Genomic DNA, 24,065 nt, shown 5'->3' on the forward strand with positions numbered 1-24,065 from the left:
TCATGTTTGCATAGTAAGCTAACGATTGATAAGACGATGTCAGAAGAATTGGTGCGCAAATTATCGTCACTCACCAATCAGTACCGTCGCTCTCAGTTCACAGTTCGCGCGATTGCAAAGTGAAAGCAAAAAACTAGCGGAAATTCAAACGCGATTTCAATATGTCACATATTGCCAATGACATAATTACCCAGCTACATTTCCACTGGATGGAATTACGGAGAAGGAGGACTACTTCCAAATTATTTAAGTTCACCTCAGATCAACAGCCAGACAATGGAAACCTGGACACCAATCCCACAAACAAAGGCTTTCCCAAAGCCTTAACCTCAACACTACTGAAAATGTTTTGCATATCCTTAAAAGCCAGGTTTGCGCCAGGAAACCAACCATCTTAAACAAACTCTACGAAAAATTTACCAAGCGAAATATCCAACCAGAATTATGCCAAAAGCTGATTAGAGAAAATCGAAATTAAATTCAAACTTGTGCACCTAATTCTTGTTTTTTAAATTCATTGAAGATGCTTACTGTACTAACATTCCACTGTGGAAAAAGAATAGTTCAAATAAATAACTAGAAGCCCAAATTACCATGACATTTACACCAATGCTGAGTGCATGTAAAGTTTTGTCCAGAACTGCAAACTTGCTCGAGGGCATTTTGTCATAATTTAGTCCCTAGCTGTTAATCTTCCCACAATAAATCATGTCCCATATTTGTCTACCTTTTTCATTTTTTATACTTCTTATTACATAAATACTTCTCTTTAAAACATCTCTTATGTGGCTCTTTTTGCAAACTCTGCTTTTCCACGAGTGTGAAATTATTTAGCATGTACTCAGCATGAGAACAAACTCAGCCAAGCAAAGGAGAAAAATGGAGTGATGAGGTTAAGAAGAGGCTAAACACGGTGCGAGGGCGGGCAGGCAGAGGAGGCGAAAGGAGGCTGGTGGTTGCTAGAGGTTTATTTTCCCTGTTCTAGAGAGCTGTGTGGCGTTTCTGCGATTCTCAGACATTTCCTGCCCTGGCCACTGAAAATAACCCACAGGAAAACAGCCTGACCTGCTGCACATCAATGCTCTATTCAAATTCAATGTCTGACTGCCTCAAAGGCTGACTTTCACATGCTCTTGAACACAAATCGCTCGTTTCACCTGTCCAACCTGTTGCACACTGGCGGTTCATGCAATGAAGCTGTGGCTCACCTGGTATTACAGGACAGTAATAAAAGCTCGGCCTACATCAATTTGCAGGTCCTTTTTTCCCACATGGACAAAGAAAAGCATGCCATTGTTCCTGGTATAAAGATGCTCTTCTTATCTCACACTATAAAACATCTTTTCTCTGCAGTATCACTTCAGAAAGATGATGAAAGAGAGGAAAAAAGAGCTAATAGAAAAAAAGAGGATTAAAAAAATTATTTTAATCAATAGAGATAAATACTTAGAACTTTCTGCTTTTCTATTGAATGTGATTGTGAACCTAATATTTCACAGTTAAACAAAAACTAATAAGAATTTTAGTCTGCGACCACCTACTTCTGCATGTGATGAGCTGCATGGCACTAACACGTTGACGCGTTAACGCACGGGGCGATCCACGTTAACTCGCTAATGGAGATTTGCCGTGTTAATGCGGTTAAATAAATTATGGCATTAAAGTCATTTTAACGAGATTAACACTGACAGCACTGATATTTTCCAATTAAATATTGATATCCCATCAATAATGTACATTTGATCTTATATAACCGTGTAACCATTTCTTGTACGGTTTTTGTACAATTACAATGAATTCATTTTCCAAACATGATAAGACTTGATAAAGTTTTTATAAAGCTGTAAATAGATTTATACATTTTTTAGGTTCAGGACCTAAAACACGTGGGCATGTCCTTGGGGAGGTCCTGAAAGTAGTTAACGCTTGAGCTAGTCTGAATGAAACTTTTCACAAGCATCATCACACACACAACGATTATTAGCATCTCTACGGTTTTAAAAAAAGATTGTATTAAATCCCAATTCTTATGATTTTCCTCTATGTTATGTTAATTTCACTATCCTAGTACGAATGAGATGTTATGTTCTCTGGTTGCATTTATTTCACATGTCATGTATGTAACTTCACCAAAATCTGTATCCACAACATGATTTTTGTACAAGTCACCGCTAAATACAGGATGAAGAATTAGGAGTAAAGAAATGTCACAGACATAAAGCATAACAGAGCTGCTGCATTTTATGGAAAATTCTGTTTTATTTAAAATGTTTTGTGGGTGTTGTTAATCATTCCTGTATTGAGTAAAAATACAAATAGATAGTTTTTTAAAATATACCGGTAAACAAAATACTGTGATGGCAGCAGTCTGAGTTTAAATGTGTCAAAGTGCTGCCGTCAGCCTGCAGGTAAATTTAAATTGAAAGCAAAGATATGAATCCAGGAGTACACAGTTTGTATTAGAATTGGAGACCTTACATTACTGACCAAAGAAATCAATACATGTACTGATTTCACTGGTTAATAATTAAATTAACCCTAACCCTATATCATTCTGTTGTTAATCATTTATAAACAACCACGTTTTTGTCATCTGAATAAATACAGCAAAGATACTAGGAATAACAAGATAAATTAGTAGCTTTTCTTCCTCCGTGCTTTAGGATCTTAACCAGCCCTCCTGAGGGCTAGAAGAGCTAAACTGCTGAGGATGAACCTACTTTAATCCTTCTAAAATAAATCCCCCAAATGACCAGAATCAGAAATAAACGGTTATGAGGCTCACTTGTTAGAGTGTGTACTGAGTCCGAGTCCTCTGCAGTGGCTTGGGTTTGATCCCTAAACTCCAGTGAACCAGGAAAATCTGACTCTTGAGATTTAAAATATCTTTTTAAAGAGCATGCAGACTGAGATTGGCAGCAGTGATTGGCTATCAACAAAATCAGTATACAAGAGATAAAAAGATAAACAGAAAAACAACTGTGTCACCACCCCGACTCCTTCTCCCTCCACCTTTCTGACTCTCTCTTAAACTGCTTCTATCAACTCAAATAGCTGAGAAGAAATTGATTAACAAAGCAGCGTACCTCTCATACTCATGTTCCTGACATCTGTGGTATGGATCCTGCACCTCGTAGATGTCTGCATCAGCTGCATCTGGGTCATGAGGCCAGCCCAGCCTGGCACTGTGAAACGGCAGATTCATGTATTCCGGGATTTCCTCATAGAGCGGGACGTTCTCATACTCCGCCAAGCCTTCTATGCCTTCTCCGCAAATATCAGCCTCCCCTACGCAGCTACTGGGCCTCTCCAGGCTCCTCTTGCCCCGGTTTGACTCGACGCTGGTGCAGTCCAGGGACTGCCCTCCCTTGGCAAGCAGCTTTGGCAGCATCTTCACTGACAGCCGGAGTTCCAGCAGCTTCCGGAAAGAGAGGCTCCTCTTTGGAGAGTTGGCCCGGGTTGCCAGGTCAGCTGCAGAGAAAGACTGCGCCCTCTGCTTGCTCCCCAGCACCGGGGCTCGACTCTTAGGCGGCACGCTGCTCCTGGTGGGGATCTGTCGGCTGAAGAAGGTCACGTAGGGTCGCGAGAAGCGCCAGCTTGTTTTCTCCTGAGGAGGAGCGGGCAGCTCCCTCATTGGGGTGTTAGCATGTGGAGGTGCAGGAGGGCAGATGGAGGGTGGAGGAGGTGTGGGCAGGCTGTGTCTCTGCGGTTTTCTTGGCGGTGCCCTCGGCGACTGTTCCTCCTCAGCGGAGAAGGCTTTCCTGTCGTTCGCCAGAGGAGGGTGACAGCTGAGTTTGATCTGTTTAGGGAGGCTATGACTGATGGGGTACCGCTCAAAGTCGCCGTACCCATCCTCCTCATCTTCCTCGGCCCGGCGCGCCTCACCCTCTTTACTGTGGCTGACAGAGTCGGGCTGTGAGAGTAGGTCTAAGGAGTGGGAGTTGTTTTTGTTAAGATTGGGGTTTATGCGAAATGACCTGTGGAGATGAGGTGACAGAGAGGTTTGCCGAGGAGGCGGGACAGGCGCGTCAGCCTCATCGTCTCCTAAACCTGAGTCTTTTGGGGGTGAACTGTCATCACACGCATCCGGTTTGAGCTCCTTGCTCTCTGTACTGAGAGACAGAGCAGCTAGTTTCCCCTCAGCTTCCTTCATCTCAGTTCTTTGTTTCTGCTCCTCCACAAACTGATCCTGAGCACCACCCTCCAGACCATCCTGCCTCACCAAGGCCGGCTTTTTAAGTTTACGAGGCTGAGGGACTGGGAGAGGCTTGCTAGGAGCAGCGGGGACCTGCAGATCAGGGTGTGACTGGGTAGGAGACACTCTGCTGACAGTGTTGCTGCTTTCAGAGTACTCTGTAGGCAATTCAAGAGGAGAGATGCTTGAGAAGACAATGATGCCACCTATGACATCACAGGCTGACTTCAAGTGTGTGTTTTGGGCCTCCGTCGATACTTTAGAGACATCGAGCTCAGCAGCAGGGCTTTCTTGATTTTTTAAAGTTACTTCCTGCTCCTTAGTCCTCTGTACCTCCTTGCTTACCGGTCCCCTATCAAGGTGTTTCTGTCTCTGAGGTTTACCCCTGGGCTTTTTGCTAATCTGCACACTTTCACCCTTATCTTCCTCTTGATTTTCTCCACCCTTTCGTGGCTTTGACCCCACGAACCCCTCTTTGGAAACGCCATTCTCTAACAGCTCTTTGTGTGAATGTCCCCCAGCCTCAGATGTGCTCCCATTTTCCAGGGGCTGACACTGTGCACAGTCCCGGAGCCCACAGGAGCAGGTGGGAATGATGTAATCCGATTCACGTCTGCTAGCCTCAGATAATATCCCGTTTTTGGAGTTGAGAAGATTGAGGCCATCATCAAAAGCCTCCTGCTGTTCCTGAGATGGGATAAGCAGTTCAGCAGGCTTGGGTGGCGGCGGGGGTGAAACCAGGGGAGAAGAGGCAACAGAGTATTTGGGGATGCATGGTTTGGGGGCAACAGCCGGTTTTGCCCTCTTCAGAGTGGAAGGGGAGGGCTGGGAGACCGCCAAAGGCTGACAAATGAGTCCCGGTTTGGGAGCGACGGGCGGGGGTGAAGGTTTGGTAGTGACAGGGAGTTTAGGTTTGGGAGCTAATGGAGGCTTCTTTACACCTGTGTGTTAGAAAGAGAGGGAGTGTCAGACACAAAAGCCATGCCTCCTCTAATGTAAGCACAGGCAAGCTCAGGTCACTGACAGGGCGAAGATAGGAAATGAGTAATTTTCAACTATTTTGCACCATCTTCCCCGTTATAACAAAGTATTTACTCATGAGTGTGAACTGACGTATCTAATGTTTGAAGGTGGCAGCAAATCTAGATTATTTGATTCAAACATGCTTAATTTCTGACATATTTGGTATGGCTGGACCAGATTTCTTTTCATAGTTTGCATTTTCTGATAATTCTGAAATCTTTTATTTATTTCTCTATCAGTTCAGTTTATATTTCTGATTGAAAATGTTCAGTGTTGTTGTTTAATGTTGTATCAGTTCACTATAATAACCTTGGCATTTACTGTATTATCTCTTCTTGGTCCAATTTGTCCTTAAATAAGTCACAGTTTATTCTTATTTGTCGATAGACCTGTGTACTCAAGAGCATTTCCTACTCTTCTTCATGACAGTTTGTTTTCCTGAAAAAAAAAATCCTTGTTTAGCATTCCTAATCCTATTAGGAAATAATCTGATTAAATAAAGGTTAAAATAGAAAAAAAAGTATATTCGTTAATTTAAAAAAAACCCTCTGGTTTAGGATTGTAGGCTATATTTTCCACTCTATTGGTTCAAACTGTTGGCTGGCCGACACCACGAGAAGTCGAGTCATCGAGCGGATGTTTCGGAAAAGGCCAACGATCGAAAACCGCTCTCCGGTTGCAGCTGAAAGCCTGACTCCAACCAAATTCCCTTCAAAAACATCGCAAAACATTAATTCACTGTGACTGCAACCAGTAATAACTACTAATAAATAGTGATTGAATTTTTTTCTGATCACCGAGAACCACCCTTCAATTCGGCGCACACTTCATGTTAGTAAGCGTACACTTTGTGAAGTGCTTCACCCAAACTTAAGAAAAGCCCCACGATGGATGGCGGTGTTGGTAAGAAGACTGTGGATACACAACTTTTAATTTTATTGTTTCTTTCTGTTTTATCTATGAGCCGAATCTATCAGCGTATGCAACAACAGCATGTAAAGTCATAAACTACACTCTGGAAGACACACAACCATATTTATTAAAGAAGCAACTTTAAATTCGCATGTTTTAAAACGGAATCTGGTGTTATGTTTAGTTCTATAAGGCAACGCCGGGCATATTTATTAAAACGTTTAAAAAGTATAACTCCCAAATAAAATGAAAAGACTTTCATCCAGAAACATGTTTGCTGCTTTTCGTGAAATGTTTGGGCTGCAGCTTAATATTAAGTCCGACATGTTTCAGGAACAGCAGGACAGATGTTTTGAGACAAAGGATTTAACCCCCTCCAGCTGCAACAGAGGTTTAGATAACAAAAAGAAACTGCTGTTTTTCACTGAGTTTTTACAAAGCACTCAAACTGAGGTCGGAACAGTTCACTTTTATGTCTTTTTGGAAGCTGTTATTAAGAAAAACTGTAATTAACTCTGGCTGGATAAAAATAGAGTGGTGCTACCGACAGCTACAGCGTGGAAATTGACCATTTCTTTCTGAAAAAGTATCACGAATAAAACTAAAAGACATTACATGTACTTTTATTGCCACAAAATACGCTTGCAAAGCAGATTTTTTTCAGCTCCCCCACGACACAAACCTGTGCTCATGACTCCCGACTTGCTCCTCTCTCCATGAGTAAATTTACTTTCAATGGAATTGCGAGGAAATCTGCGTTTTTTCCTCCTTCGACATTATTGTCAGCGTGAAATCCGCTCCGTGGGTGAAACATGCAGATACATCTCTGTGGTTCCTTATCTCGCCAGCGGATGCGCGGATAAAGTCTTAACGCCTGCTACTTTTCCCATTTTTCCAAGTTTTCAGCCACGGTGCTTTTCCTCCAACTGTGTAAATCTAAAATTGGACATAGCAAACAACAGATTTCCGGTCCTAGTTTACAAAATACATTACATTTCAAAGTAGACGTATAGAAAATTAAATTGTGAAGTAAAGCGTGTATGTTAGCACATTGTCTTCAAACATACGAGTCCATTAAAATATATCGCAATTACAGTTGTTTTACTTAAAATCTTAGCACTCTACAGTGTTAAAAACATGAAGCATTTTATTTTGAAGATAACTTCCGTTTTTTTGCGCGCTAATTTTCGAAAACGTCACTCTCCTGTGCCCCCCTTGCATTAACGGATGGGAAACCACACTACCGCTCGTGACCACCTGAGGCTCTCTAAAGCGTATCGAGCCGAACGTTCGTTTTCGGCGTTTGGAAGACACAGAGGCATTATGGAAGTTGTAGGCGAGCTTTAGCAACCGGCTAACAACTAACTTCTCAGCCGCTGCTCCTACCCTGATTACTGTTGCCTACAACTTCAGAATGCTAAACGGGCTGCGTGTTGATGGCGGAGAGCAATGACTGAGGAGTTTGATGAAGATGTGGTGTTTGAGGTACGTATTACCACCCCTGTTTGTTAGCAAAACTTGCAACCGATGCTTTGTCATACCGCTCGAGTTCTGTACTAAATATAGGAGCTACGAGCCCAGTTCATTAGCTAGCCGAGCTAGCTATCAGTCCTGCCGTTTGCCCCGTTGCCATGCACTGCCAGTCCTAAGCATTTCCACATATTTGGCTGGCTGCTTAACCGTGTTCCTGCCAAGGAGCTTTGGTGGTCATGAGAAGGGGCTGAGCCGGGCTAGTTGTGCGCATTGTTTGTTGGTGTTTCATCACTACTAAGAGGTGGGGTGGGGATGACCACGTCCAATGCGTCGGTTCTGAAAAATGACACACACACCTCTGCATCCAGGATGATGACAACATGAGCTGCGACTTCGTGTGACCATGCATGTGAGTGGCAGTTAATATTTGTTTAACCGTCTGTGCAGGCTGGTGCTATATGCGTTTTTATGTTGGCTTATCAGAGCTGCAGCAGAGGAGCAGCTGGGGAGAACTGGGTCAGACATCGTTTGGGCAAATTTTAGCAGGGGGATATTTTTCTGCTTTCTGCATGGCTGATTTGCTTCTGAGCTTTCTTAAAGCAGGCAGCAATACGTCTGTTTATACCTCTCTGACAGGAAAGGATTATAACATGACACCTTGTGCTTAGACTTGAGGAGAGAAGAACTAGGTGCCTGCTGACATCTGTTTGAGTGTGAGATGATTTCCAGATTCACATCCTCCCAGAGTAGAGAAGAAGGTGCATGGGAGAGAGGGTGGAGATTCAGCTGAGGGAAAGTCTCTGCCTTTCCCTCGTCTTTTTATTCACGGCAAGACAAACTGGGACAAAAATCGGGATGAGTGTCAGCTCACCCTGAATCCAGTTGATTAATCTAATCATCACATTTCCTCTCCTTCTCCCAGTCTTCATCCGTCCGGCTCTGTTTTATGCAATTTTCCCCCTCCTCCTTAACCGGTCTCTTTCTTTCTCTCTTTGCAGAATTCTCCTCTTTTCCAGTATCTGCAGGATCTAGGGCACACAGACTTTGAGGCATGTCCGACAGCATCACAGGAGGAGGAATATGGCGAGCAAGAGGGAGACCTCACCTCTCCCGGTGGAGACCCACAGAAAACCTCAGTGAGTTCCCCACATCCTCTCCCAGAAACGACACACTACCAACCACTTGATCTAAATCCAACCTCTAACACATTGCTCCCAAGTGACACACAAACCAGACAAAGACATGATCTTAAAATACAATAAAAGGCTTTGTAGATAGAACTTGTTATTAAAAAAACACTATCCATGAGTGACAAAGAACATAAAAGCAGTTATTCGTTCTTCAAAAAGGGTGGGGAAAAAACCACAGGGATCTTTGAAGCAATGTGTTTGTTAGCTGAAGAACATAATTAGTTTGTTTAAAATGTATAAAAAAACAGTTTTGCGTTATTCCTCTGTGGAAAAAATCTTACAAAGTCAGACTAAAATCCAATGTTAAGTTAGTTTTAAAATAGGATATTTGAGTTTAGGAATAATTCTTAATTTCTTTTTTGTGGATTATTTACCTGGTTGATTGGTCTATAAAATGTCTGAAAATGAAATAAATGCACAAATTAACAGTAGTCTGTGCTTTTGTAATCTCACTTCTGGCCATTTGTTAAACAAAAATTTGTTACACGGTTGAGTGAATGGAACACAGATTCAGCTTAAAATAAATTTATAAGCAAGAGACTGCTTGACATCCAGCTCCGACCTTACAGTCAGTTAATCTTTATTGCATAATCATGATCCATAGAAGGAAAATATATTACATAAAACACAAGAAATTACATATATGTTAAATATGTTACATAAATTAATAACAACAATAATATTTCTTGTTTGATTTTTGGATCATTTCATTTATTCATTGGTCTATAAAGTGTCTGAAAATAGTGAAAAATGAGAAAAAAGTTAAGATCTTTAAGGTATTAAAAGGTTAATTTTTTTTATTAGATATAAACTGTTCAGATGGTGGAACCTGTCCATTTATTTGCCTGTAATTACTGAAAAAAATAGCAATAGCAATAAGGTTTAACAATATCCTTATTAACATTAATAACAATGGAGCCGAAAAAGAAATACTGAGAAAAATCTGTTTGCCCCTTCAGAACATGTTACGAGCCAAACACTGCAGCGTGCTTTACGTGGATCAGTTTCTGACACCAGCTCTCTGTTAGAGCTCAGATAGGCTGCACATTAAGTTTTAGGTCATATAAAACATCTTCTTCATTGTCAAACAAGCCCTCATCAGGTTAGGTTGTTGCTCTAACCATGTTTTCTGCAGCCCTGAGCGGGCAGCATGTGTGCACGATTGCAGTCAGGCAGAAAGTAATTGATCTGGATATTGACTCCTCACACATATTGACACGCAGTCGTCCACAGACAGCGGTTGCGTGAGTTGTGTTGATATGTTTCACTTTGGACAGACATTGAGAGCAGTGCTTTCTGCACACTGATTCAGGTATATTTTTCTCTCCCTGCTGCTGCTCTGATTCTCAGAAGAGAACGCCTGAATACGATTACCAACATGCTGCTTTCTGCCTGACGTAATTCCTGCCTCTGTGAGCGTCCGTTTACAGCCTGCGTGTGTGTGCTGATGATCACATGTGTGCTACATGCTTTTTTTCCCCCCTGCAATTAAAAGATTTAAACTCCTGAATTTTCAATGGTACTTTCATCGTGCTAACCGTAAACGTCTGCGGTTTGAAGCGGCCTGTGATTCAGTCTGAGGATGGGAAGCTCAGGACAACATGACTCGGCCTCCCCTCCTCCTGAAATGGGAAATGGTGTTCAGGAACTTTCCGTATGTGTCATGCTTCCTCCCTGCTGTGCACTGTTGTTCTAAGGAGTCAAGGAGGATGAGGGACTCAGATCAGGCAGGAAAGCTTTTTGGTTGTTCCACCGTGATCCGTTTCCTGGAGTCCAGATAAAGCTGGAGCTGAAGCAAAAACGATTCAACCACATAGACAGATCTCATTACAGTAAAATCCTGACCCTAACACGGGGTAAACGCACAGCGTGTTTAAAGATTCTGAAAAATAAGCTGTTTGTTTATTCGGTTTTTGAGGTGGCATTATTCCCGAAGTTACACTACTGATGAATGAATAATGCTTCCCTCTCAGCTACTTCTTTACTGTGCTTCCTTACTTTAATTATAGGTCCAAATACAACCCCAGTTCTAAAAAAGTTGGGTGCTGTAAAATCTCATAAAGCCTTTTTTTATTCACAGTAGAACATAGATAGCACATCTAATGTTTAAACCTTGAAAATTGAACATTTTAGGAAAAATAAAGTAATTTAAAATTTTGATGACAGTGACATGTGTCAAAATGTTGAGATGGGGGCAACAAAAGGCTAGAAAAGGAAGTTGTACTAAAAAGAAACAGCTTGAGGAACATTTTGCAAATAATTCAGTTCATTGGCAACAGGTCAGTGACATGGCTGGGAATGAGAAAGAGCATCTGAGTAAGGCAGAGTTTCTTATTAAAGAAGTTCACCAAGTTCCAGTCTGTTTCATGGAAGGCCTTTCATATTTCAGCAAGACAATGCTGAGCCACATACTGCAGCTGTTACAACACTATGGCATCATAGTAGAAGCGTCACAGTGCTGAACTAGTCTGCCTGTAATCCAGATCTTCTGGAGCATCGTGAAGGGAAAAATACCCAGAAGAAGACCCAGGATTGTTGAGCAGCTAGAATCATCTATCAGACAAGAACAGGACAACATTCCTCTCCCAAAAATCCAGCAGCTGCTCTCTTTAGTTCCCAGATGTTTACAGACTGTTTTTAAAAGAAGAGGGAATGCTGCACAGTGGTAAACACAGCTCTGTCCCAACTTCTTAAAAACATTTTCTCAGTTTAAATGGTTGATCTATTTCTGTGTTTCCAGAGTTGTTATAATTTTGCATTTTCAAATGAGCTTTTCTTTCAGTTTCATTTTGAGGCTTGCTTTGAGTTTACCTTCAGTTAGATTGGTCATTTCAGCTTTGTTCTTATATTGTTGGAAATCTTTAGTTTTGGTTTTGCTTTTACTATATTCAGAATTTGTTTTGTGTTTTTAATCGCTGTTATATGGAGGTTGCTTGTCTGGAGAATATTTAAGAAGTTGCAAACGCAGCACGTTTGGAGGCAGCTAACTCACAGCCACGGAGACAGTCAACAGTGCATTTATGCTTCTGTGTTAAATCTGCACCACAGGTACATCGTAGCTGAAAACCCTGCACTGTAACCTGAGAACTACATGTTGCTGTTAATGCAGAAGCCATAGGTATTTCAGGTGTTCATTATACTTTCCACACCAGAGTGAACAGAGTTGTGGTCCACACTGGCAGCACACATGGTGATGGGTTAGACTCACTCTCTGATCAGTAATCAATACGACCTCAGCCTTTAGACTAATAAAACTTTGGATTTTTTTCTTTTCATCCCCAGAGAAAAAGGGTCAGAGTGGCCTGGCTGCCCATGTCGGATCAATAACCCCCTGCTTCTGCTGTAAACTGGAGCACATGCAGACTTCAGATAATGTTATCACGCTAATCTCCAGGCTGGCCTTCATTTTTTTGTAACATTAGCAGAACAAGAACCAAAGCCTCCAGGCCGAAAACGTCTTTCAAAATGAGTCCTGTTTTTTTTTTTTTAAACAAAGCATTTCACTGATACCACTAAGCAACACTAAGCAGATTAGTGAAAAGAAAATCCCATTCATGACTAGTACACGGGTTGGATTTGTTTTTTTGTTGTTTTAGCCGCACATGAAAAAATACGTTACAACATACCAAAAAGCCAGAGGCTCGCCGTCTCAGTTAATCGTATATTTTACTGTGCTAGGAATCCAGGCTCCTAGGAAGCGAGAAATAAAACAGAAGTGTGTCTGCATTGTGTCGAATGAAGGGCGTACAAACTTTTCATATTTCTGGAATCAAAGGAGCCCGTCCTTTTCCTCTGTCCGGCCTGCATTTTGAAGGGATAAAAGGTAGTCTTGTTGAGGCAGAAAGTGTAAACGCTAAACTAGAAATTCATCAAAGTGAAGCGGTTGTGTGGCTTTCGTGCCCTGGTGCTGATATAAAAGACTCGTGGGTGTTTCACAAACACACATTGCACTTATTGTGGTTGCCTGAAAGGCTTTGTCTCCTGGGATACTCCTTTTTTTTTTTCCTTTTTTTTTTTTTTTTGGAAGTGTGTTTGCACACTCGTTCTGGGACTCGAAGCAAACCAAAACAGTCTGAAGACATGTGGGTGCAGAGCAGTGATCCAGCAGGTCAATGGTTTCCAGTGCATCTGAGTCACTGAACTGAATGACACACTTAAATTTGAAATTTTTGAAGGGACGTATTTGGATCGGAGAGTAGAGAATGGTTGTTTATTGTTTATTGATGTTTTTCTTGTGTTTTTTAAATTAATATAGCCTTTTTTTCATTATGATAGCTGTGTACTTTGTTGTCCTGATTGAGGTTTTCTATCAGTTGTTTGTTCTTTTGTTTGTTTTGTGTTAAAAATGTAATAAATATGTTGGCAAACAAAAAGTCATAGAGGTGATTCATAGTGGGATATTTCACTTTTATTCTTTTGTTTACTATTGGCGGGATAAAATATTGCATGAAGCTGGAATGGAATCCTGACCTAAATGATCCAAACCTTTCCTTTGTGTGTAATCTGCAGGGCTTATGGAGACTGGCTGAGGCCTTATGGAGATGGAGCCCATTTCACCAGGCGGCAGCATCTCGCAAGCTGGACCAGAAGCTGGTAGGTGCAGGAAGACTGGCACTGAAACCAGCGCCTACAGTTTGTGTTTTTTGTTTTGTTTGTTTTTGTTTTGTTTTTATAAAATAAACTTTTTTTTTGCCCTCTGCAGGACTGCATGTTCGGCCAGTACTCGGTCAGGTGCATTCTGGACCAGGACGTGCTGCTGCAGGAGGACGTGGAGCTGATCGAGCTCTTAGACCCGAGTCTGCTCACCCTCGGCTCCTCACCCTCTGGCTCGCCTCGCAGAGCGAACACCTTACCTAGACCGAGCCTCATCGCCAAGCCCTCCCTATGGTACGCCACTTTGAAACAGACAGTCGAGAACTCCCTTTCACAAATATTGAATGACTTTTTTTGCATCCAAGGTATTGGATATCTTCTACAAAACTAAATGTCAAATTTTTTGACCAAAATTCTTATCATATGAAACTTAGCTATTCTGTAGGCTTTCATTGGCACAGAAGCGCCACCTTCAATCATAGGAAAACTGGCTTAAATGGCAGGTGGCCTTTAAGGGGAGTGTTGTTTCAAGTGGTCAATGAAGTGAGGGGCCGCACTAAAGTTTGACAGAAAATAAATAAGGATTATTGTCTTTATAAAGCTGGTTGCATTTAAAGTCTCTATTATTAAGTTTTACATGTGAATAGTCTTAGTTTGTCAATGAAGCTCTTACAGTTCAAAATTCTTTTGGCTAAAATTGATGTTTCATAAAGCTTTTAAGTGAAAAGGTCTCTATGAGGTCAAGAATGAACCTCTGTGTTCATTATTTTTAATGATTCATGAAAATTCAGCATCTTAGTGGGAGGTTTACATCAAAGAGCTTCAAAAACAGGAATTTAACAATGTTTGATGAATGCTGATGCTGGAGAAAATCCAGTGCAGATATAAATTGCATCACACACAGGATGATGTGGTGCATGATCGTTATAGCTTTAATTAATGTGACTCCAGAACCACAGAAGACATTACACAGCCGTTTACTCCCACGTACTCCCCAACTCTAATACCGGTAATCTAACACTGACATGTAAAATTGTTGCCTTTTTATCCGGGCTCAGTACATATAAATGTTGACAGGGTCAAAATTCCTCCCTGTGCTCGTCTCTCAGGGACATGGCCGGGCTGGTCGGCCTGGCCTCAGTGCTGCTGGGGCTCTGCTCCGTGTCTGGGGGCCTGTGGTCGCTGGCTGCAGCTCCGTGGGGCTTGGCCCTGCTGGGCTGGGTGGGACTGAGGATGGTCACGTTGTGGAGACAGGGCCGTATGCAGAGAGCTGTCCACACCAGGGCCACCCAGCTCCAGACTCTGGTTCACAACGGCAAGACCCTGACGGGGCTGTCCCGAAAAGCCCTGCGTCTGGTGCAGGAGACTGAAGTCATCTCCAGAGGTTTCACCCTGTAAGTGTGCTTGTTTTACATCCACCCACACATTAATCGATCAGTGTAGTTAAGGTGGGCATTTACAGAATGTTGTCCCATATTTGACTGTTTATGCTAAACTAATTCTGTGTCCTAACCATTAGTTATCCTCTGTGTTTATCTTGGTAAATCGTTGATTTTTAGCCTACTGTGGTCTCTGTCTGTCTGTAGGCATGATGCACTGTATGTCACAGTCAATAAACAAGGGGAAAACAATCAGCATCACAATATAAAACAAAATGCCTTTTGGCAAAAATTCATAGTTCACTGTGCCTGGTGGTTATTTAGCTGCTAGAAGCTAATAATCATAGATATAAGCACTCTTTTAATATAAAAGGGCATCTTTGTGTATATATGTCTATGGCTGATTTGATAAATGTGCTCACATGCTACATGCAAATATTGTAACGTTACTCACAGCTTTTCGAACAGTCTACATTTTACTGTAAAACAAGTTGTAAACTATCAGCGCCTGACATTTGGTTGACTTATCAGTGATGCTTCCTGCTGATAGCACCCTTTTTCAGGTCTTTTATTCTGAAGTTGAAAGAACAGTGTGGAGCTCCTGGTAGTGCATCCCATCACACACAGTCATTTCAGAGGATTACAAGGGCACACATATATGCACAGCCTTGATTGTTTTCCTCTGATGTCTCTGTGTACTCCTCTGTGTCCACATTTTACTGGAGTCAGTGATGATGAGCGTTTTCTTTTTTTAACCCCTAAGTGACCAAGTGGAGTCATTTTTGAACCCATCCATATAAGTGATATGTTTATCAAATTATTTTTTCCCTGAAGTTGTCCGTCGGCTTCTAGAACTTTGTTTAAAATATTCTAATTTTCATCTTCTAATCACTATATTGTAGTGTTTTGCAATAAACCAGGACTAACAGGCCTGCAGAGGTCCTCTTTTGCCTCCACCTTTTTTACACAAAAGCTGCTGGAGGATGGATTTGGTTACCTTTGGACAGCTATTTACATGCTGCTAGCTTGGATTAATACTCAAGTATTGATTCATTTAAGAAAAGATGGTGTGTTGAGTTACGTAGCTGTTCTTGTCACACCTGCTTGTTTCTGACACTAAAGCGTTTCTAACCCGTCTCAGTGTCTTTGTCTCGTCTTCTGTGATGTGTTGTTCAGTGTTGTGTGTTGCCCCCCTGCCTCTTTGGGACGTCTCCACAGTTGTATCACATTTCACTTGTCAAGTTTGCTCGACAGGGTGAGTGCGGCCAGCTCCTTTAGCAGGGCGGGGCCGGGGGCGGGGCTACGTGGCCAGCAGCTCATCGGACTGAGGAAGGCCTTGTACCGAGCGCTGCGTTCAGCCTTCAGGGCATCGCGCAGGGCCACCTGTCACATGCTCAAGGCATATCCTTTACCTGAGATAACTGGGAGTGGATGCTGTTGTCAGGGAATTCTTTATTTTCATGATTTGTAAGCTTTTAGGAGCTTGAATTTAGACAGTTTCTTCTCTTCAGTATTTGAATGTCCTTTACCGAACTCATAATTGAATTTATCGTTGTCATCAAAGCGTGGTCACATATCTGAGGGAAATGTGATTGTCTTTGAAGGTTGAGGCTTTGATGGTGTGGGTGGAAATCCCAAAGCTTCCTTTGATGACAGTCAAGGCTACCTCTTTAAACTATTCAAAAAGATCCGCGCAGATCTATATAAAAGGAGAAATTTATAAACTTCTATGTATTTATGCAAAAGAGACTTTCCACACTTCTATCACTTGTCCTTAATGCCCATCAACGTTCCCTCTGAACTCTGAGATCGATAATGTGACCAACTATGTGTCCGCGGTGCCTCTGAAGGAGCTGGGGCTTGGCCTGGGTATCGAACACCTGGGAGACGAGCAGGCCCAGGAGCTTACGGACGACTACAGCCTGCCTGCGTTGAAGGTAAAGCCCAAGGGTCAAAGGCAGTTAATCAAATTCTCATTGCGTTTACAATTTTGGCTTCCACTCATTATTAAAACACAAAAATCAGGAAAAGCAGTTTTTTTTTTTTTCCCCTAAAGACGTCTGTTTCTTTTTCTAAAATTCAAAAAATCTTTGATTTTTGATAACATCTCTGCTCCCCCTGTTAAATAATCCTGATTTCAGTTAACCAAAACAGTCGTTATTATGAATTTTGCCATATACTTTCTGTTTCCTGTTTATTTTCAGACACATTTTCGGACACTTTTAGCCAAATCGCTTATTTTCTTCGACCTTTTAGAGCTCGATAAATAACTAGGATACAAGAAAGTCTATTCATGCTCTGACCTCACTTTGGCTTCTGATTTTCAAAAGCCTGAAGCAGTGCTGAAGAAAGAGAGGAAGTGTGTTGGTTATATCGAAGCAAGAACGCCTGAAAGAAGCTATTTATCTCAGGTTTATTGGCTTGTCTTAATGCAGATGCTGTTCCAGCTGTGGGTCGGTCAAAGCTCCGAATGTTTCCGTCGGCTGGCCCTTCTCCTCTCTCCGAGCCGAGTAGAGGAGTCTGAGGAAATCAGACCCACAGAAGACGCCTCCTCTCCTCTTCCTCTTTCTCCTCCGCTCTACCGGTCCATCTCCGCCGTGACCGAGCCCCTCCATCACGCTCTGGCGAGCTGTCTCGGCGAAGTGCAGCGCAGCTTCGACTTTCACAGACACTTTGAGACCCAGCCGAGGACCACAGGCTGCGACAGGACAGGGCGAGCCAGAGAGAAATGCCGAGAGCTCAACACCCTCCACACCTCCATCCGAAGCCTGCAGCTGCACCTGAAAGCGCTGCTCAGCGAGTGAGAAAACCTTGAATAATCTCGTTCTAAATAAAAGGAGACCGTGTACCATTCAGAGATAGCAGGTCACCATAGCAACAAAGCAGAACATATACAGGGAGTGCAGAATTATTAGGCAAGTTGTATTTTTGAGGAATAATTTTATTATTGAACAACAACCATGTTCTCAATGAACCCAAAAAACTCATTAATATCAAAGCTGAATGTTTTTGGAAGTAGTTTTTAGTTTGTTTTTAGTTTTAGCTATTTTAGGGGGATATCTGTGTGTGCAGGTGACTATTACTGTGCATAATTATTAGGCAACTTAACAAAAAACAAATATATACCCATTTCAATTATTTATTTTTACCAGTGAAACCAATATAACATCTCCACATTCACAAATATACATTTCTGACATTCAAAAACAAAACAAAAACAAATCAGCGACCAATATAGCCACCTTTCTTTGCAAGGACACTCAAAAGCCTGCCATCCATGGATTCTGTCAGTGTTTTGATCTGTTCACCATCAACATTGCGTGCAGCAGCAACCACAGCCTCCCAGACACTGTTCAGAGAGGTGTACTGTTTTCCCTCCTTGTAAATCTCACATTTGATGATGGACCACAGGTTCTCAATGGGGTTCAGATCAGGTGAACAAGGAGGCCATGTCATTAGTTTTTCTTCTTTTATACCCTTTCTTGCCAGCCACGCTGTGGAGTACTTGGACGCGTGTGATGGAGCATTGTCCTGCATGAAAATCATGTTTTTCTTGAAGGATGCAGACTTCTTCCTGTACCACTGCTTGAAGAAGGTGTCTTCCAGAAACTGGCAGTAGGACTGGGAGTTGAGCTTGACTCCATCCTCAACCCGAAAAGGCCCCACAAGCTCATCTTTGATGATACCAGCCCAAACCAGTACTCCACCTCCACCTTGCTGGCGTCTGAGTCGGACTGGAGCTCTCTGCCCTTTACCAATCCAGCCACGGGCCCATCCATCTGGCCCATCAAGACTCACTCTCATTTCATCAGTCCATAAAACCTTAGAAAAACCAGTCTTGAGATATTTCTTGGCCCAGTCTTGACGTTTCAGCTTGTGTGTCTTGTTCAGTGGTGGTCGTCTTTCAGCCTTTCTTACCTTGGCCATGTCTCTGAGTATTGCACACCTTGTGCTTTTGGGCACTCCAGTGATGTTGCAGCTCTGAAATATGGCCAAACTGGTGGCAAGTGGCATCTTGGCAGCTGCACGCTTGACTTTTCTCAGTTCATGGGCAGTTATTTTGCGCCTTGGTTTTTCCACACGCTTCTTGCGACCCTGTTGACTATTTTGAATGAAACGCTTGATTGTTCGATGATCACGCTTCAGAAGCTTTGCAATTTTGAGACTGCTGCATCCCTCTGCAAGATATCTCACTATTTTTGACTTTTCTGAGCCTGTCAAGTCCTTCTTTTGACCCATTTTGCCAAAGGAAAGGACGTTGCCTAATAATTATGCACACCTGATATAGGGTGTTGATGTCATTAGACCACACCCCTTCTCATTACAGAGATGCACATCACCTAATATGCTTAATTGGTAGTAGGCTTTCGAGCCTATAAAGCTTGGAGTAAGACAACATGCATGAAGAGGAAGATGTGGACAAAATACTCATTTGCCTAATAATTCTGCACTCCCTGTAGAAGAAAATTGTGTATAAAGAACCTCTTTCTTTGTCATCATCAGGATGATCATCCTGGAGGACGACCTGGAGAAGCTGATGGTGTCCAAGGAGCTGACGGAGTTGACGCTCGAGGGCTACCAGGACCTGAGCGACCGGCTCCACCAGCTGCAGCCACACATGCAGGCTAGCACTGGCTGCTGGGAGGACACCATCAGTCAGGTGGAGCGCATGCTGAGACGAGCCAACGCCTGTATAGGTGAGGCGGGTCAAACGCATAATGTCAGGTTCGACCTGTGAAGGCATCGCAGTGACTTCCACGTTATCAGCTCAGTGGTTTCACGTAACTTCAGGCCTATTTTTATCCCTCCTTCCTTTACCATGACTCAAGACTGTTGCCGGTCATGAAGGAAGTTGCTTAAACACATTGTAGGACAAGAAATAGACCAATCATAGCACAGCTGTCTGCACAGTGACCAAACTGTTGCTTTCCCACAATAATGTTAGTCTGAAATTTTTCTGTGTAGCCAACGCTGAGGGTCTGGAGCAGTGCAGTCCTCCTCCACCTGAGGTTCCCGATCCTCCTCCATCCTACCCGCTGATCCTGGACAGAGACCCCGTGCCGGAGGAGCTGGTAAGATCAGCTGTCGACTGTTTAACATTAAATCTGAAGCTATTTTTAGCACGATTGTTGAGTATTTTTTGTCAGGACAGGAAACCATGTGTATAACTCGTGCCCCTTCCCCTGATGAGTTATTGCCCTGTTGTCAGCCTCTCCCACTCTTTTATTCGACCAGGAGTGGGAGGCCTACGTGTCTGACTCGGACTCTGATGGCGAAGGCAGAGGGTCATGGTCTGACATGTTGTCACCGGAGGAGCGGGAGCGGCAGCGGCGGGAGAGGGAGGAGTCCCGTCGCGTCCTGTCTGAGCTGAAAGCTGTCCTGGGCTTCCGTGCGTCAGAGGGGGAGAGGATGAAGAGGAAGCAGCTGCTCTTCAGCGACCAAGGTCTGCACTGGACGTTCGAAAAACGCGTCTACTGATCCTCAGGATGACAGTTCATAAAATCTGCGTGTACATTTTTTAAATGCATGCAGGCAAAACGAATAATTATTACTCAAATTTTGAGCTAATGTTCCTTATTAATGTTATGTTATAGTTAGCAGCAGAGCCTAATAAATAATTATTATTCCTACAAGTTTCCCCACCAGCAGATGTGACTGAAATCATCCACGTCTTTCATTCTTTCTCGCAGCCGCCGTGGGGCTTTCGGTTCACACAGAGGGTTCAGACCCTTCCACTCAGCCGTCAGACGATCTGACATCTGTGGGCAAAGGAGAACCTGCCATCGACAGAGGAAACAACCTATCAGAGCGCTCTGCAGGAAATGAAGAGAAGGAGCAGGAAGGAAGACACGATGGGGTGAGGCCTAACCCCTCCACCGACCCCGTGACAGAGTTCAGCTGCGGTGTGGAGCAATCAGAGATGGGAGGAACGTCTGTCTGCAGCAGAGGAGGAGGAGGTGCGTCAGAGCTGCACCAGTATGATGGCGTCCTGGAGGAGGGGGAGGGGCAGAACGGCCTGGACTGCTTCCTGAAGCCTAAAGTCTCCGCCGTCTCTGTGATGGACAGACTGACGGAGATCCACGGCTCTGAGGCGCTCAGCTTCAGCTCCGCCCTCGCAGCTCAGGTGGCTGCTCGCTCACACTCCCTCATCAGCATGGAGGAGCAGACGTTCGGAGATGATGATGACAAGGAGGAGAAAGAGGGGGACGACGAAGAGGGCAGAGACAGACAAAACCCAGAGAAGGACTAGAGATGAAACCGCTTTAACCGAGCACTAAGCAGAGACAGTGTTTATGTCTGTGTTACATCAGAGAAAATCCAGCCCACGACACTCTGTCACCCATCCGTCCACATTACTGTACATTACCCACAATTCTTACTGCTCTGTTTGCTGTTAAAACTCAGGTACCAGAACCACTATAACAACATGAAGACCTTACAGTGTTGAGGTCAGCAGACCCCGGTGTCATCCACACTCTGAAACGTGATCACAGTCGCTCTGTAGATGTGGAAGAAACTTCTGATTGTATGAGAAGAAAAACGGTTTTAGTTGCACATTTTTTAACTTTAAATCAGAGCTGCACTGTGTGTTCAGGCAGAAACCCCCCCACAGTCATCTGATTTTATTCATTTATAATAATAACACGAAAAATTTTATAAAATTGGAATTTGAAAAAATTTATTCATAATATAAAGAATAACAAGTGACCTGCAGGCTGAAAGGCTGCAGATGGCTTCCTTTAGTTCTCTTCCTCCTTTCCTGTCTCCTCTCACCTGTTCTCATCCAATAAAGGTTTAGAACTCCTTAAAAATTGCAAAGTTTGGACCCAAATACAGGACGCTGGAGACAGATAAGTATCTAAAAACATTCGGAGGCATAACAGCTGCTGAACACAGTTAAGAGACGAGAATAGTCAGGGAATCGGGTAAAGGACACAAAGCTAACCTTCAGTAAAGCAGGAAGTAACCCAAAACGAACCAAGCTGCATTAAACAATGCTGGCATTAAACATGAAGACAGAGGGGCAAGCTGCCAATAAAGCTCAATATAACCAGGCTTTCTCTGCTTTAGGTGGCTTAAAATTAACATTTGTTTTACAGCTCTGCGTGAGGCTGTTTATTTCGACAGCTGCACACGAGAGCTCCAAAACGCTGCAGACATTTAAATATTAAAAGGTGACTCGGTGTGTTCAGGTCTGACGCTCTCTGACGAAGGAATCACTTTAGTTCAAACTAAAAGTCATTTACTTTTTATATTCTCAATTCAGTGGGTTTCCAACGGAAGATTGTTCTCGCCATTGGAAAAAAATAAATACATCTCGCCATGAGACGACTTATAAATGTAAACATCTGAGATAATAATCTTTTTTTTCCTGTGGCGTTAAAAAGCTTTCACAGATTTTAAACAAAACTCTGAACATAGCCTGCTCCAGCATAGGTTGCCATGGTGATTCAGCCTGGTGAAAAGAGGCTTTAAGCCTGCTCTGCAGTACACCATTCTGAGCCTGAGACAAACAGAAAGACAAAACTGAGAGAGGAGCAGATGAGGAAACGCCAGGGGAACTGTACTCACAGGAAGTAAACTCAAACCAGGAATTCAACACTAACACCAACTTAAATAAAACAATAAAAAAAAAGTGTACTGCAGGTTCTACATGCTTAGCCAGTTTCTAAATATGAATCCAAAAGTTTTTAATACACATCAGGAAATCTGAGCCTTAATGTTTCAGGGAGTAAAATACACAGTGAAATCTGTCCAGGAGCGATTTTCTGTCTGAACACACACCGAGGAGCTGAAGGTCAAATCAGCTGATTTCTTACGGATCCGCGTGAGAGGCAGCTCTGCGGGAAAAGGAAGTGAAGCTATTTTTACAATCAGCGCTTCTATTTTTGTCCTCGTGGGGGCTTCTGCGCCCCTGATGGGACTCGGAGGAGGTGACATGTAGCTGAACGTGCGTCCACAATCCTGTTTCCAGTGACGTTTTGTGAACTGCTCACAGTTCGATCCCCTTTCTCTGCGTCAGTGTTTACAGGGCCACGCTCAGCGGAAGGGTCGGGCTCAAACATGTGAGTTTAATGATCTGCTGTGAGTTTACGTTCACCTCTACGGGTACGGTATTAAAAGAAACAAAGGTGTATTTCTCTCATTTGTCTGACAGCCCTGATGCTGGCCCCACCTCCAACCCAACCAGCCCTCTCTCCTGTCACCGTGTCTGCCTTGTCCTCCTGCATTTTTCAGTGTGAAATAAAAAACCATCCTGGAAGTTTGTCCTCACGCTCGTGTGTCACAGTGGGGTTAAAGAACATGTTGGGTCGGTTATTTGATCTGTTTTGTGTGGGATTTTGTTCTTGCCTGACTTACAACAGCTGCAGCTGCTGCTGCGCCTTTTTTGGGTCCCTCTTGGCTTTGGAGGCAAATACTTAGATCTGCAGTGGGCAGAGGTAGCTGCTAAAGTTACTTTTAGTTAACTAAACTAAAACTAAACCCTAACTCTTTCCTCTGTGAATGCCAAATAGAGCTGACACTTGTTTTGGTCATATTTCAAGCCTGGCTATGCATTAAGAAGTCAATGAGGGGTATCTCTGCCCTTCTAATGGTCATCAAATCTCATCTTTAATGATGTATACTGAGGTGTTAAAACACTTTAATTAGGGTACATGGAAGGTCTTCATGGTGGAAAGAGTTAATGTAGGTGTGAGTAAGGCACTTCACCAAAAACCAAGAACAGACATATGCTCAAAGAGATCTTAAAAACAGCCTGAATCGGTTACAATTATTCATCTTGTATCTGTTCAGCTGACCTTACTAGTGCCGAATCGGACCTCTTTTTGTCTTCTAAACTGCAATAATTCTACATGGCACAGATTCAATAAGGTGCTGGTAACATTTCTCTGAGATGGCTTCCAGTAGAGCATCCTAAAGGTGCTCCGTTGGACTATGGAGGGCGTTTGAGTACAGAGTACATCAGAAGATATGCACACTGTGGCCGTTAAGGGATGGCAACAATCAAAGAATATATGCAGGTAGGCCATGGAGTTTAAACAATACTCAGTTGGTACTAAGGAGGTAAAAGTGTGCATTTCATGCACACAAGCAGCAGCAACCTGAACTATGGATACAAGGAAGGGATGGATCCATGCTTTTATGATTTTTACATTAAATTCTAACCCTGAATGTCACAGCAAGAATCAAGACTTGGGCAACATTTTTCCATCTTCTGTGGTCTTATTTTGGTGAGCCTATTTTAACTGGAGCCTCAGTTTCCTGTTCTTAGCTGACAGGATGCATGCTCAATCATCC

General features: G+C 43.0%; 2 protein-coding genes across 4 annotated transcripts in view; one reads left to right on the plus strand and one right to left on the minus strand.

Moving 5' to 3' along the window:
* The window catches only part of fgd6 (FYVE, RhoGEF and PH domain containing 6), a 30,097-nt gene extending 23,012 nt beyond the window's left edge, over window positions 1–7,085 (minus strand). The window contains exons 1-2 of the mRNA XM_005934252.3: window positions 6,813–7,085; window positions 3,087–5,136 (exon numbers count right to left, since the gene is read on the minus strand). Coding sequence (XP_005934314.1) covers window positions 3,087–5,136; window positions 6,813–6,822 — 2,060 coding nt within the window. The 5' untranslated portion in view covers window positions 6,823–7,085. The remainder of the gene's footprint in view (window positions 1–3,086; window positions 5,137–6,812) is intronic.
* Window positions 7,086–7,332: 247 nt separating this feature from the next.
* vezt (vezatin, adherens junctions transmembrane protein) lies at window positions 7,333–23,028 on the plus strand. 3 transcript variants are annotated; one of them, XM_042225829.1, is made up of 12 exons: window positions 7,333–7,615; window positions 8,602–8,739; window positions 13,303–13,386; window positions 13,496–13,680; window positions 14,496–14,780; window positions 16,008–16,166; window positions 16,555–16,702; window positions 17,201–17,565; window positions 19,269–19,462; window positions 19,731–19,837; window positions 20,001–20,208; window positions 20,456–23,028. In XM_042225829.1, exons 1-12 carry the CDS (start codon window positions 7,580–7,582, stop codon window positions 21,013–21,015), a joined length of 2,469 nt encoding a protein of 822 aa, XP_042081763.1. In that variant the 5' UTR covers window positions 7,333–7,579; the 3' UTR covers window positions 21,016–23,028. The 3 variants fall into 3 exon arrangements, with proteins under 3 accessions (XP_042081763.1, XP_042081764.1, XP_042081765.1); XM_042225830.1 differs by having other exon boundaries at window positions 16,020–16,166; XM_042225831.1 differs by lacking the exon at window positions 7,333–7,615 and adding an exon at window positions 7,623–8,012.
* Window positions 23,029–24,065: the final 1,037 nt, after the last annotated feature.

The sequence above is a fragment of the Haplochromis burtoni genome, unplaced genomic scaffold (assembly GCF_018398535.1).
Source record: "Haplochromis burtoni strain Fernald_Lab_line unplaced genomic scaffold, NCSU_Asbu1 Contig_184, whole genome shotgun sequence".
In the NCBI taxonomy this organism is placed as follows: domain Eukaryota; kingdom Metazoa; phylum Chordata; class Actinopteri; order Cichliformes; family Cichlidae; genus Haplochromis; species Haplochromis burtoni.

Coding starts and splice junctions, on each gene's coding strand:
- vezt (XM_042225829.1), top strand. CDS start 7,580: ATGACTGAGGAGTTTGATGAAGATGTGGTGTTTGAG. Junction 7,616..8,601: donor ATGAAGATGTGGTGTTTGAG/GTACGTATTACC, acceptor CTCTCTTTGCAG/AATTCTCCTCTTTTCCAGTA. Junction 17,566..19,268: donor CTGAAAGCGCTGCTCAGCGA/GTGAGAAAACCT, acceptor TGTCATCATCAG/GATGATCATCCTGGAGGACG.